This window comes from Felis catus, chromosome D4 (genome assembly GCF_018350175.1).
Source record: "Felis catus isolate Fca126 chromosome D4, F.catus_Fca126_mat1.0, whole genome shotgun sequence".
In the NCBI taxonomy this organism is placed as follows: Eukaryota; Metazoa; Chordata; class Mammalia; order Carnivora; family Felidae; genus Felis; species Felis catus.
The window spans coordinates 40,395,168-40,408,095 of record NC_058380.1 but is presented as its reverse complement, the minus strand read 5'-3'; the positions used below and the strand labels follow the sequence as shown (position 1 = coordinate 40,408,095).

The 12,928-nt window shown below is 40.3% G+C and overlaps 1 protein-coding gene across 1 annotated transcript in view; it reads left to right on the top strand.

Annotated features, from left to right (window-relative positions):
* TTC39B (tetratricopeptide repeat domain 39B) overlaps positions 1-12,928 on the top strand; it is a 125,413-nt gene that overhangs the window by 94,818 nt on the left and 17,667 nt on the right. Inside the window, 7 exon segments of the mRNA XM_023242337.2 lie at positions 182-290; positions 1,182-1,249; positions 1,340-1,399; positions 2,831-2,992; positions 3,852-3,943; positions 8,434-8,560; positions 12,514-12,622. Coding sequence (XP_023098105.1) covers positions 182-290; positions 1,182-1,249; positions 1,340-1,399; positions 2,831-2,992; positions 3,852-3,943; positions 8,434-8,560; positions 12,514-12,622 — 727 coding nt within the window.

Genomic DNA, 12,928 nt, shown 5'->3' with positions numbered 1-12,928 from the left:
ATCATCTTAACGCCAGTTTAAAATGTTGAGGTTTATTTCTAGTTAGGCATTACCCCTTTCTAAGCTCTTAAAAAATAAAGCCTGCTTTCACGGAGTGGGGAGATAGGTGAACACTCGGTAGTGTCTGAATATGATTTTTCAGTCATGCACTGTCCTTCTGAAATGCTTTTACTTCCCACAGGAGTTGGGGCTCCTGCAGTTACAGGAAGGCGCATCAGGAAGAAGCATGCGGTCCCCACTGTGCTGCTTAACTATTCTAGCTTTCCACACTTATATCTCCCTGATACTTGGTAAGGACTGTGCCACATTTTATGTCATTGAAAGCTGATTACCTCTCGTCTGAGTAAGTAAAACATTGAGGTTGTACCCTTGGTCCAGCCAGCATAACGGTTGATTATACTTTAGTTAAAAAAATTAGAAAAAATATCACTAAAAGCTAGTAGTTTATTTTTTTTTTATATAAATTTTTTTAAATGTTTTTATTTATTTTTGAGACAGAGAGAGACAGAGCATGAGCAGGGGAAGGGCAGAGAGAGAGGGCAACATAGAATCTGAAGCAGGCTCCAGGCTCTGAGCTGTCAGCACAGAGCCCGACGCGGGGCTCGAACTCATGGACTGTGAGATCATGACCTGAGCCAAAGTCGGACGCTTAACCAACTGAGCCACGCAGGCGCCCCTAAAAGCTAGTAGTTTATATCTGCTTACTTTTTTTTCTCTTTTTTCAGTAAAACTGGAAAATAGTGACATTTGTCATATAAAATTTGGCAGAGGAGGTGGATGGAGGGTTTCTTTCACTGAATTTATCTGTTTTCCTTAAAAAGTTCTATAAAGTTTGCTTAAGGTGATCTATTTTAACATATTCGTATTAGATTTCTTTTTGCATAGAAGATTAAATGTTTGGCTAGGATAAGTTAATATTGCTATTAAAACCAGAAAGCCCAAATAGGACTCAAAGACAGCTCCTTCCATTCTTAAGAATTAGCCTGTGCCAGAGCTTTCTTAAAGTGAAGTCAGAGTTGGGACTTGTCTTATTTTATTTCCCAAATGCAAAATTGCCAAATTAGCAGTTTTTATCTTTTCCACGAATAGGTGTTTGCTAGATCTTAATGAAATTTGGAGAATTACTTATAAGTATCTACCCTGTTTCGTAAAGACTGAGGCTTTTCCTGTTGAATTTCTAGGTACAGGAGAAGTGAATGTTCTGGAAGCAGAGAGTCTCCTTGCACCCTTCCTCCAGCAGTTTCCAAATGTATGCTTAGAATTTCAAGTGCATGTTTCAACCATGACCAGTCAAGCAGGGCTGACCACTGATTGGTCTGTCTTCTTCCTTTCTCCGCAGGGCTCCCTCATGTTGTTTTATCATGCCCGGATAGAGCTGCTGAAGGGAAATGTGGAAGAGGTAATTTATTTTGGGAGAATAACTTGGGGAGTTGTCTGTAAGGTGGAGTTGCATTAGACTCATTCTATATAAGTAGATTCAGCTGTATGCACTAGGCAGAAACAGAGAAAAAATGTTATTTTTTATGCCCGATTTTAATTTGGTATATGCATCTACTGTATATAAATTACTGAATATAGTCTATACTTACACTTTAAGTACATGAGGCAGTTCAGGGTAGACTATGCGAAGTACAGGTGGGCACATTTAAGAGGTTTTCAAACAATGTCATCAGTTTCTGTATTACATATCGACTTTGGAAGCTAGCCCCTGCATAACATACAACTTCTCCTTCACTGTATGGTACATACTCCTCATCAAAGGAAAGTAGTTACTGACTCTCTTGAAGGAGTGTGGAGCTTTTCATATCAATATCCTCACAAATAATTTTCTTCCATGCCAATGAGGTCAAACATATGCATTTTTCTTTGATTTGTTTTTTTTTCTACTTACAATGCGTCTTGGATTTCTTTCCAGGTCAGTCTATCTAAATCTCCTTTATTCTTTTTGATGGCTGGATTTTATTCCATGAGATGGAAATATGATACTTAGTAAAGCAGTCCACTACTAATAGACATTTAGCTACTAGAAGTAATGCTCTTGTAACCATCATCATGTGTATGTTTCTGTGCACAGGTGTATTTATATAAGATAGATTCTGATAATCAGGATTCCAAAGTCAAAGATGTTTGCATTTTAATAAATTTAGCCAAATTGCCCTTCTAACTTAAGGTTATTCCATTTAAACTCCTATAAAGATATGAAAACACTTGTTTCTTGTGCACTTTGGCAACTCTGGACATTATCTGTTTTGCTTTTGCCCATGTCATGGCCAAAATATGATAGTTTAATTTTTAAATTTGTATTTTTCAGTTTACAAATTTTTTTATATGTATGCTTGTCACTTGTATATCTTTTTCTCTGATTTTACCCATTCATATCTTTGACTGTTTTCCCACTGAGTGGTCTTTTTCTTAAGTATTTTATAAAATTGTTGTATGCTAAGGGTTAATTCTTGGCCAGTTGTGGATATAGTGATATCTTCTCCCAGTCTGCCTTTAACTTTGTTTAAGGTATATTTTAACTTCTGGAAGTTCTGACTTTTATTTTCAGCTTTTTTGTAAAGGACTTCTGCATTTTATATCTTACTTGGGAAAGAATTTCACTACTCCCACATTATAAAGTTCCACAGCCGCCTCAGGAAGCTAAATCAAGAGGCAGAACTTAATTGTATCATGGCATGTAGGGAAAGGAACATATATCATCACATTGAGTGGCTTAATGAGTTATGCTTTTGTTCTTTTTGTACAAAGTGATTTATGTATTTTTCCATTAGGTTATTACCTCCTTGTCTAATATCTGGATGATCAGCTTTATGCAATTGACTTATAGGCACAAGAGATACTTCGAAAATGCATTTCAGTTCAAGAAGAATGGAAACAGTTTCACCATCTCTGTTACTGGGAGCTGATGTGGATTTATGTGTTTCAACAAAACTGGATGGAGGCATATTACTATTCCGATCTGCTTTGCAAAGAAAGTAAATGGTCCAAGGTAAAGTGCTATGCTTTCATTGATGTTACCTGTTTGCTAATAAGTGTCCAGGATAATTTTTGTTTAGGACTGTTTGTTCAGTAGTATGACATTAACATTATTTTCTCAACTTAGAGGTTTGTTGGAGGAAATAGGCATTAAGTACCTACTGTTTATAAGCACTATCCCTCAGCACTACATGCTCTAAAAGCCATCCAAACAGTCCTTTTCAATGAAGAAGCTTTACCTCTGGGGATGAAGTGCACTTACATTGGAAAGTTATTAAATATCAATAGCCTTTGATAATTTTTCTGTAGATTTTATGATGCCCTGATGGCAAAGCTCTTCTTTTCTTCTTTTTTTAAATGTTTATTTCTGACAGAGAGAGAAAGAGACAGAGTGCAAGCAGGGGAGGGGCAGAGAGAGAGGGAGACACAGCATCCAAAGCAGGCTCCAGGCTCTGAGCTGTCAGCACAGAGCCCAATGCGGGGCTCGAACCCACAAACTGGGAGATCGTGACCTGAGCTGAAGCCGGATGTTTGACTGAGCTGCTCAGGCGCCCCAAAGCTTTTCATAATTAAAATTAATTCTGATCTATTTGTGAGAAGTTGGGAGAAATGAGGTGCATATTTCTTGTTCCTTCTGTGATCTTTCTCGCCCATGAACATGACAGTTGTATAATAGGAAAATGGTCAAAATTAACTGAAAGGTGTTACTCTCAATAGGAACAGCAGTATAAGACTTCATTTCCTTTTATTTCTTTGGTGGCTTTTTGAGTATTGCAACTAGACAGTTTGCAGGTCGTCCCTGACTTGCAAGATAGAAATGTCATGTACCTAGAGATGCCCTATAACCAGCTGTTTTTCTTCTTTTCCTGAAGGCAACATACGTATTCTTGAAAGCTGCAATTTTGAGTATGCTTCCAGAGGAGGATGTCGTAGCAACTAAAGAGGATATAGTAATCTTATTCAGGTAAGCAGGGCACCGTTGCTGTAACGGGGATCCCGAACACCTCTTTCTTTTCCCCTAAGTGCCCTCCCATGCGTTACCTTCATGTTTTCTTTAATTTCTACTCATTCGATACAGGGACCCTTAAAACCGTATTCATGGAAGGTCTTTTGTGAGCTAATCTGTTTAACTTTGTTTAGATAAGTATCCATAAATCATCTGTAATCTTACTTTTGAGCACCTTCTGTATGAAGGATACCGTGTGAGGTGCTGAATAAACAGGCGTGGCTCCTGTCCTTGGGTTATGATCTTGTAGTGGAACCAGACATCAATGAAATAGTCACGCAAATAACTGCAAACTTACACTACCTGAGTAATTTTTTTCTTCCTACTTTTCTTGCCATCCCGTCTTAGTAGCTCTGTAGACTCATCCTGTTTTATCCAGCTGTTGCATGTTGATGTCTTAGAGCCTCAACCTTAGGAAATCTCAGCCAGGCCGAGTTTACATCCCTAGTTCAGATTTCCTGACTGAGCTCCAGACCTGTGTATCCAGTTTCCATTTGCCCCCTTCACTTGGACATGTGAAAGCATTTTCAACTCACCATGTTCTGTCTTCCTGAGCAAACCTCGTGTTCTTTCCGCTCGGGGTGACTGAGACCACAGTTAGCAAGCCAGAAGCTGATAATAACTTGCATCGCCAACAGGACCCGCTGTCCCCGGCCCATCCCCCAATGGGAGGAGAAGTGTGTAAAAGAAGGTAGAGGTGCGAGTGTGAGGTGGTGTCTGACGGTGGAGGAGGAGCTGCCGGGGCAGCAGGGACTTGTAGTGATACAGTTTCAGACCAGGGGAACAGAAATCAGAGATGACCCTGCTACAGGAAGGAGCACTGCACATTAAAGAGCTAACCACTGGGTGTTGTATGGAAACCAATTTGACAATAAATTTCATATTAAAAAAAATGAAGAGCCAAAAGGTGATATTTGATAGGACATTATGCTACATTTTATGTACACTTGACCCTCGAACAACATGAATTTGAACTGTGTGGGTCCACCTACACGCAGGATTTTTCTTTCTTTCTTTTTTTTTTTTTTTTTATAAATACAGTATAATACCGATACTGTATTTTCTCTTATGATTTGCCTAGATTTTCTTTAGCCTACTTTATTGTTAGAATATGGTATTAATACATACAACACAGAAAATATGAGTTAACCAATTGTTATCAATAAGGCTTCTGGTCAACAGAAGGCTATTAGTAGTTAAACTTTGGGGGAGTCAAAAAGTTAGGGATTTAAAAAAAAATTTTATTGTTTATTCTTGAGAGAGAGAGAGCATGTGTGCGCAAGCAGGGGAGGGGCAGAGAGAGAGGGTGACACAGAATCCGAAGCAGGCTCCGGTTTCTGAGCTGTCAGCCCAGAGCCCGACATGGGGCTCGATCCCACAAACCATGAGATCATAAACTGAGTCAAAGTTGGACGCTTAACCAACTGAGCCACCCAGGAGCCCCAATTATATGTGGATTTTTGACTCTGTGGGGGTCAGTGCCTTTAAGCACCCCCCATGTTGTTCAAGGGTCAGCTGTATATAGGTCAAAAGAAAAGAAAGGTCAAGCGTGACTCAAAATACATCTCACAACACACAATATTCCATTTAAACACAAGACAGAGGGACAGGATCCTCAGTAACCCTAGCAGGGGCTGATAACGTACTCGAGTAGAGGTGGAAGTCAGACTGGAGGTGGCTGAAGAGTGAATGGGACATAGGGAAATGTAGAGTTGAGTATAAATGCATCCCTGGATAATTCTGACTATGAAGGGGAGGGGAGAGAGAGCATTGGTAGTTGGAGGGAGATACCATGACAGAGAATGTTTTAATGGGAGAGGTGTGAGCATTCTTAGAAACCACTGGGAAAGATCCAACTGAAGAAGAGACGTTACACGTACAAGCAAGAAATGGGATAATTGATATTTGTAAGTCTGCTGAAAAGGCAGGAGGAGTTCGAATCCAAAGCACTGATGGCATGGTTGGTTTTATTTAGGAGGAGGACCAGGTCCTCTACTGGATCAGAAGGGAGGAAGCCCAGGATAGGTGCAGAGGCAGGCAAGCTTGTGTGTTGTAATATGCAAGGAAGGGTTCTCCATCTCCTAACTTGTGTCTTTCTTTACAAAGGAGGAGTCAGGGTCATCTATTGAAAGAGGGAGGAGTGGGCTGGAGGTGCGAGGGGGATGGAGAGTGTTCGGAAACAATTGTTGCAGAGAGCGGGACAGTGAGGTGGTGAGAGAAACACTGTAGGAGGAATGGCAGGTAGCACAAGGGCCCATCTGAAGGCGGTGCCGATGAATTTACGGAGATACCTGTCAGCTCTCACTGCAGGTGCAGGGACGAGGCACACTGAACATCATCCAGAGCTGGGTTTTTGGCAGGTGAGTGTAGCGACGAGGCAGAGGACAAGGGAGTTTAGGTCTGAGGCCATTGAGTGCGGCCGTAAAGGACAGGGCGATCTAAGCAGGAATATGGAGGAACAGGGAGAGAGAGAGGGAGACTGCGGATAGGGAGAAAGTTGAAGGGCAAGTAGACTGAAAGTCTTACTAGAGCAGCCAAGTTAGAATGAAGAGAAGGGTATTCAGAGTGGTGTGCTTGGGTTTGTGCTTTGAGTAGAAAAGTTGCAGGTGACGAAGTGGTGTTAAGATACAACCGCGGGGCCCGCTGGCTCTGGTAGAGGGGAGGAGATGAGCCCTGGAGATGAGAAAGTTAAGGAACAGAGAAGCCCTGCTACATTCTTCAGACATAACTAACGACAAAACCTTTACGTGGAGTACTGCACTGTGTGCCCACGTTATGAGAAATAACATCTTAGCCGAACCGTCAGACTTGTCAGAGCAGATTTGAAGATCCGACTAGGACGGCGTTTTCAAATCTTCTTTTTGAAAGCTCTCTTTGAACATAGGACCATGTATGCTAACTGTAGAATCAACCTCAGTGGAAGGCGTGGTATGAAAAATGCCACCTCTTACTGGTACAGTGCGTGTCCTTGTTTCCCACAAACAACAAAAGGAAGGGAATGGAATATTAAGATACAATGAAGTCTTTTACGTCTCTCTTATTTCTTCCACCTCAGAGTGAATTTTCTTCATATCAAAGTAATTTCTGTGAAACACATAATCAGTCTCATTTTCAGGAGAAAGCTCAAGGTCTGCTGTATGACAGCATCTCATTTGTCAGGACAGTGAGAGGAGAGTTGCCCAAATGAGCGTTTTCTTCATACAGCCTGTGCAGTGTTCAAACCGTGCGGTCTCCTGTGCAGTACACGCTCCTGCCCTCCGCCCTCAGCCCCCGCCTCACATTTCCACCACTTCTTCCACTGATGTGACCGAACATCAATCCAATCATGAGCATTCTGCCTTGAAACTCCTATCCCCAAATTGTGCCCAGAAATAACCGAACACAATCTTGTCCTCTTATTGTAGTATTTTGTCTCTTGTTTCATCTTTTCTTTCAGTGATGTAATTGGATATTTCGCTGAGCAGCAGCCTGTTAGATGCACTTACAAATTTGTGTGTAAGAAAGTGCTCTGGGAACATGGGGTCTCTCCATCCTAGGCTCGTTTTTATGGGCTTGCGAATTTCACAATTGGGATTCCTTAGACTTTTAAGAGGAAGTTTGTAAACGTGGTGCACGACCTTAGCTGATTATTTTCAAAATAACCAGTGTTTGGTAAACTTTTGCTCAGAGTACATTAGTCGACGGCTGTGTTTGAGGCATATTATCTTGCAGATCTGTGCCATAGCAAATGTAGGAATACGTAAGAATAGATAGGAATAGGAAATGTACCATACACACTTTTCCTTTACCCTGGGCATCCACAGTGTAAGTAAATACTTGGGACTCTTTCCTGCTTACTTATGAAGATTGCCAATTTTATACCTAGATTTCTTTGATTGTGTTTGATAGATTAAGACATGAGCTAAGTTAACTAGAGGGAAGTGTGTGTCAGTCAGTGGTTCTCACATTTTTTTTAACTTCATTTATTTATTTTGAGAGGGAGTGAGAGCACGCAAGAGCGTGCATATGCATATGAGTGAGTGGGGAGGGGCAGGGAGAGAGGGAGAGAGAGAATCCCAGGCTGGCTCTGTCCTGTCAGCATGGAGTCCAAGGTGGGGGGTGGGAGTGGGGGGGGGGGAGCTCAGTCTCACGACCATGAGCTCATGACCTACGCCCGAACCAAGAGATGGACACTTAACTGACCGCGCCACCAAGGTGCCCCCAGTGGTTCTCACGTTTGAGCACACATCCAAATCACCCAGAGGACTCACCAGCCTCTGGATTGCTGGGTGCAGCTCTGGGGTCATTGATCTTAGGTCTGTGGTGGAGTCTGAAAATTTGCATCTGGAACAAATTTCCAGATACTGCCGATGCTGCCGTTCTGGGGAGCACAGCGTGGAAACTGCGGGTGTCAGTAACGTATGTGTCCTAATGACCTGTTGCTGGGGTTGGGGTTGGGCTCTTTGCAGACAGGTGGAGAGCCTGAAGCAGAGAATTGCGGGGAAATCCATCCCCACCGAGAAGTTTGCTGTGAGGAAGTCTCGACGTTACTCCTCTTCGTTGCCTGCACCTGTGAAGCTCGTCTTGCCCGCCCTGGTATCTGCCTTTATTTTATTTACTGTTTGTGTTTTAGAAATAAATTGTCTGTTGTAGCAGCAGGGAGCATACCTAACTTTTGCTGTGAAGTTTAACTCAATTAAAAGCCACTGTAAGGGTGTTTCTAAGGCGAAGATTTATAAATTATTAAAAATGGAATAATCATAAAAATTATAGCTAATGTTTTTTGACCAGTTGGTATGTTCTAGGCATTATGGTATTTTAAAAATATATCACTTAGGGGCATCTGGGTGGCTCAGTTTGTTAAGCATCTGACTTCGGCTCAGGTCATGAGTTTGAGCCCCGCGTCGGGCTCTGTGCTGACAGCTCAGAGTTTGGAACCTGCTTTGGATTCTGTGTCTCCCTCTCTTTCTGCCCCTCCCCTGCTCGCACTCTGTCTCTGTCTCTCAAAAATAAACATTAAAAAAATTAAAAAATATATATCATTTAATATTTTTTGAAAGCCTATTTTAAAAAATGTATCCTTTATTTCTTATAGTAACCATAAGGGTACTTTCTCTTTATAGCCCCATTTTATAGATAAGGAAATTGAGGCAGAGACGTGAGTCAGCTTAATTGAAGTTGAGTTGAATTCTAATGCAAGCCACGTATATGCTTCTGCCTTTTCTAGTAGCCACATTAAAAATTAAAAGGTAAAAAAAAATTTTAAATTAAAATAATTTTAAGAATATATTTTGTTTAACCCAGTATATGTAAAATGTTGCTGTTTGAGCACGTAACCAATAAAAACTTAATGAGATAATGAGATATTTCATATTCTTTTCTGTTGTTCTAATTATTTGAAATCTAGTGTGTATTTTACTCTTAGGGCACATCTCAGGTTGGAATAGCCACACTTCCGTGCTCAAGTGCCCTAATTGGTTGGAGGCTGTTGTATTCAGCAGGGAAGTTTTGGAGCTCACATTCTTTTTTTTTTTTTTTTTTTTTTTTTTTGCTGGGTCTTTGCTTTATTTTAATTCATCAGACAACTGAAGTTAAACAGATCTTGTTTTGTACCATCTTTTGTATGACATATACTCCCTTTTGTATTTTTTTTCAATATATGAAATTTATTGTCAAATTGGTTTCCATCCAACACCCAGTGCTCATCCCAACAGTTGCCCTCCTCAATGCCATCACCCACTTTCCCCTCCCTCCCACCCCCATCAACCCTCAGTTTATTCTCAGTTTTTAAGAGTCTCTCATGGTTTGGCTCTCTCCCACTCTAACCTCTTTTTTTTTTTTCCCTTCCCCTCCCCCATGGACTTCTGTTAAGTTTCTCAGGATCCACATAAGAGTGAAAACATATGGTATCTGTCTTTCTCTGTACGGCTTATTTCACTTAGCATCACACTCTCCAGTTCCATCCACGTTGCTACAAAGGGCCATATTTCATTCTTTCTCATTGCCACGTAGTACTCCATTGTGTATATAAACCACAATTTCTTTATCCATTCATCAGTTGATGGACATTTAAGCACTTTCCATAATTTGGCTATTGTTGGGAGTGCTGCTATAAACATTGGGGTACAAGTTGGAGCTCACATTCTTAATTGTTACGTTGTTTAGGTTAGGCTTCATGAAAGCATAATTTCAACTTAAATTTTCTTAATGGAGATTTCTTTAAAAAGTCCTGAATATTTCAAATTATTCTGGCTCTTTGGGGCTTTGGTTTTACGTAGGTGTCACATACCATAGAAATGCCGTTATGTGCAAGCTGACATCTGTAGTCCTCCTTTGGGGTTTCCTGACTTTGTGTGTGTGTGTGTGTGTGTGTGTGTGCATGCTCATATAATTCTCTGGAAATATTTCTAGAAATGGAATTCCTGGTTGAAGGGTGTATGCATTTACTATTTAACATTGCCACATTGCCCTCCAGAAAGGCTGTACTGGTTTAAATTTCTACCAACAGTGTTTTGCTCTTTTAATTTGCATTTGCCTGTTGGTGTGGTTGAGCATCTTTTCGTGTGCTGATTCATTTTTATTTCTTCTTTTGTGACTTGTTCATATACTAATGTAAGTTTTCATTAGTTTTTTTGTCATCGACTCATAGGAGCTCTTTCTATAGTCTGTGAAAAAGAGCACTGCAGCCCCCAGCAGGTGTCAGATGGGAGCTAGCCTGTACCTAGTTCCCAGGTCCACATAGTCTCCGTTTAAGATATCTCTGAGAGCACCACTGTCAGACCAGGTTATTCTGTGCCTGTGATGGAGTGAGACAAAAATATCACTTTACAACCCTATCTGAGCATAGATAAAAACAGGAACACCATGCAAATCACAAAAATGACCAAACATTCCCCCTTTCCAGCTAACATGGGAGCCTGCTGCTGGTTTACCATATACAGCTTTTAGATCTGTTCCTGACTGATTTCTATCAAGTGATCTGCATTGGGAATTTTTTTCTTTGTGTCATAAAACTTTTGCAAGAACTTTCTAAAGCATAATAGTCCTTTCTGTGCCCTACAGCTTAGATGCTGGTGTGTACATAACTATAGCCTGCTTTGATCATTAAGGGTTTTAAGGAAGGGTAACTCACTGCACTTCTTTCTGCAGGTTTAAGGGGGTAGAATTGGTTTGAATTTGTGGTAACTAGGAATCTCACCGAATTGCCATTTTTCATAAAATCTCAAATATGAGCTTGCCTTCCTCCTCCTCCTCCTCCTCCTCCTCCTTCTTCTTCTTCTTCTTCTTCTTCTTCTTTTAAGTTTATTTATTTTGAGAGAGTGTGTGAGCAGGGGACAGACACAGAGAGAGAGAGAGAGAGAGAGAGAGAGAGAGAGAGAGAGAATCTCAAGCAGGCTCTGCGCTGTCAGCTCTGAGCTGACAGCGCAGAGCCTGACATGGTACTCAAACTCACAAACCATGAGATCATGGCCTGAGCCGAAACCGAAAGTCGGATGCTTGATGGACTGAGCCACCCAGGTGCCCCTTTCTGATAAAAAAGCCTATTGATAAAAGCAAAATTAAAAAAATCATCACATAACTATTCCGTTAAGTAGTAGGTTGAGGTCTTAACATTGTTAGCAACAAGAAACTGTTAGGAAAAAAAAAAAATAGAGTGTTATGATCTTAGTTTTCAGTGCCATAGAGTAGAGATAACTTTGTTGTCACTCAAATGTGTTTTCCTCATTTCCACTACTTCCCTGTGAGAAGCTGTTCAAACAATATCTTTATCATATTTTAAAATTCATTTATCTCTAAAAAGATACTAATTATCTTGCTTATTTCAGACCCTTAAAAATATGAACTGTACTACCAGGAAAGTTAGAAAAATATTTTCAAGCAAAAGCATATTTGCTTCTGGTCCAAAAACATTCTCATCTGTTAGCCTATGAAACGTAATTTGCAATGAGAAATCATTAGTTTACATTTTCGGTGCTGTCATTCAGCCATATGGCCTTTAAATGAATGCATTTTCTGCATATTGGATTGCATTGCTGGACTGTCACATGTTTTTAATGATATAAAAGAGCCATTAAAATATTTTCTGTGTTCCTTCCCAGTGAAGTCCTTGGAAACATTTTATGTAAACAATTGGCAGATATTTTAAAATGTTTCCCTTTACTTAAATATAACAACAAAAATTTATAGCAAATAACAATTGTTTATAGTATCAGTTAAAAGTATTCTATTTATTTCTGTATTTGTAACCTATTATCTGCCAAAAGAATTGAATACCGGGAGATGCTTACATGAATGAGCACATTTTTTCAGTAAAAACCTAATATACTGTATATATTGAATTACTTCACGGTATAAAAGGGAAAAAGGCATATCATGAAACAAGAAAAGGGGAAATTATATGCACCATACTCCATATGAGGAAAGCTAAGGAGAATGATCTCAGAATGTCGTCTTGAGATCTCTAGCAACCAAGGAAGTAGTTTCTTTGTTGTAAAGGACATTGAATAACCTCACATAATTGCGAATGGTTTTTCATTCTTCCTCCTTAGGAAATGATGTATGTCTGGAATGGTTTTCCAATAGTGAGCAAGAGAAAAGACCTTTCTGAAAATCTGTTGGTAACTGTTGAAAAGGCGGAGGCCGCTTTACAAAATGAAAGTAAGTATGAAAAGCAAAAGCCGGAAATCTTTTCTTTTCTTTCTTTCTTTCTTTTTTTTTTTTATAACCACTTTCCTGTCCTTTCCCTGTGCACATCTGCCCATGTTAATTTGTATGCATCACAAGGACATAGCACTTGGGCTGCAAGGGTCTGGGTGATTGCAGTCAGAAGAGGGAAGAATGACACACATTGCAATGTGGACGAGCCTTGGGGGCACGGGGGCTAAAGGAAAGACGCCAGTTGCGGAAGACAGCATATTGCATGACTCCATATACATGAAATATTGAGAACAGGTAAATCTATAA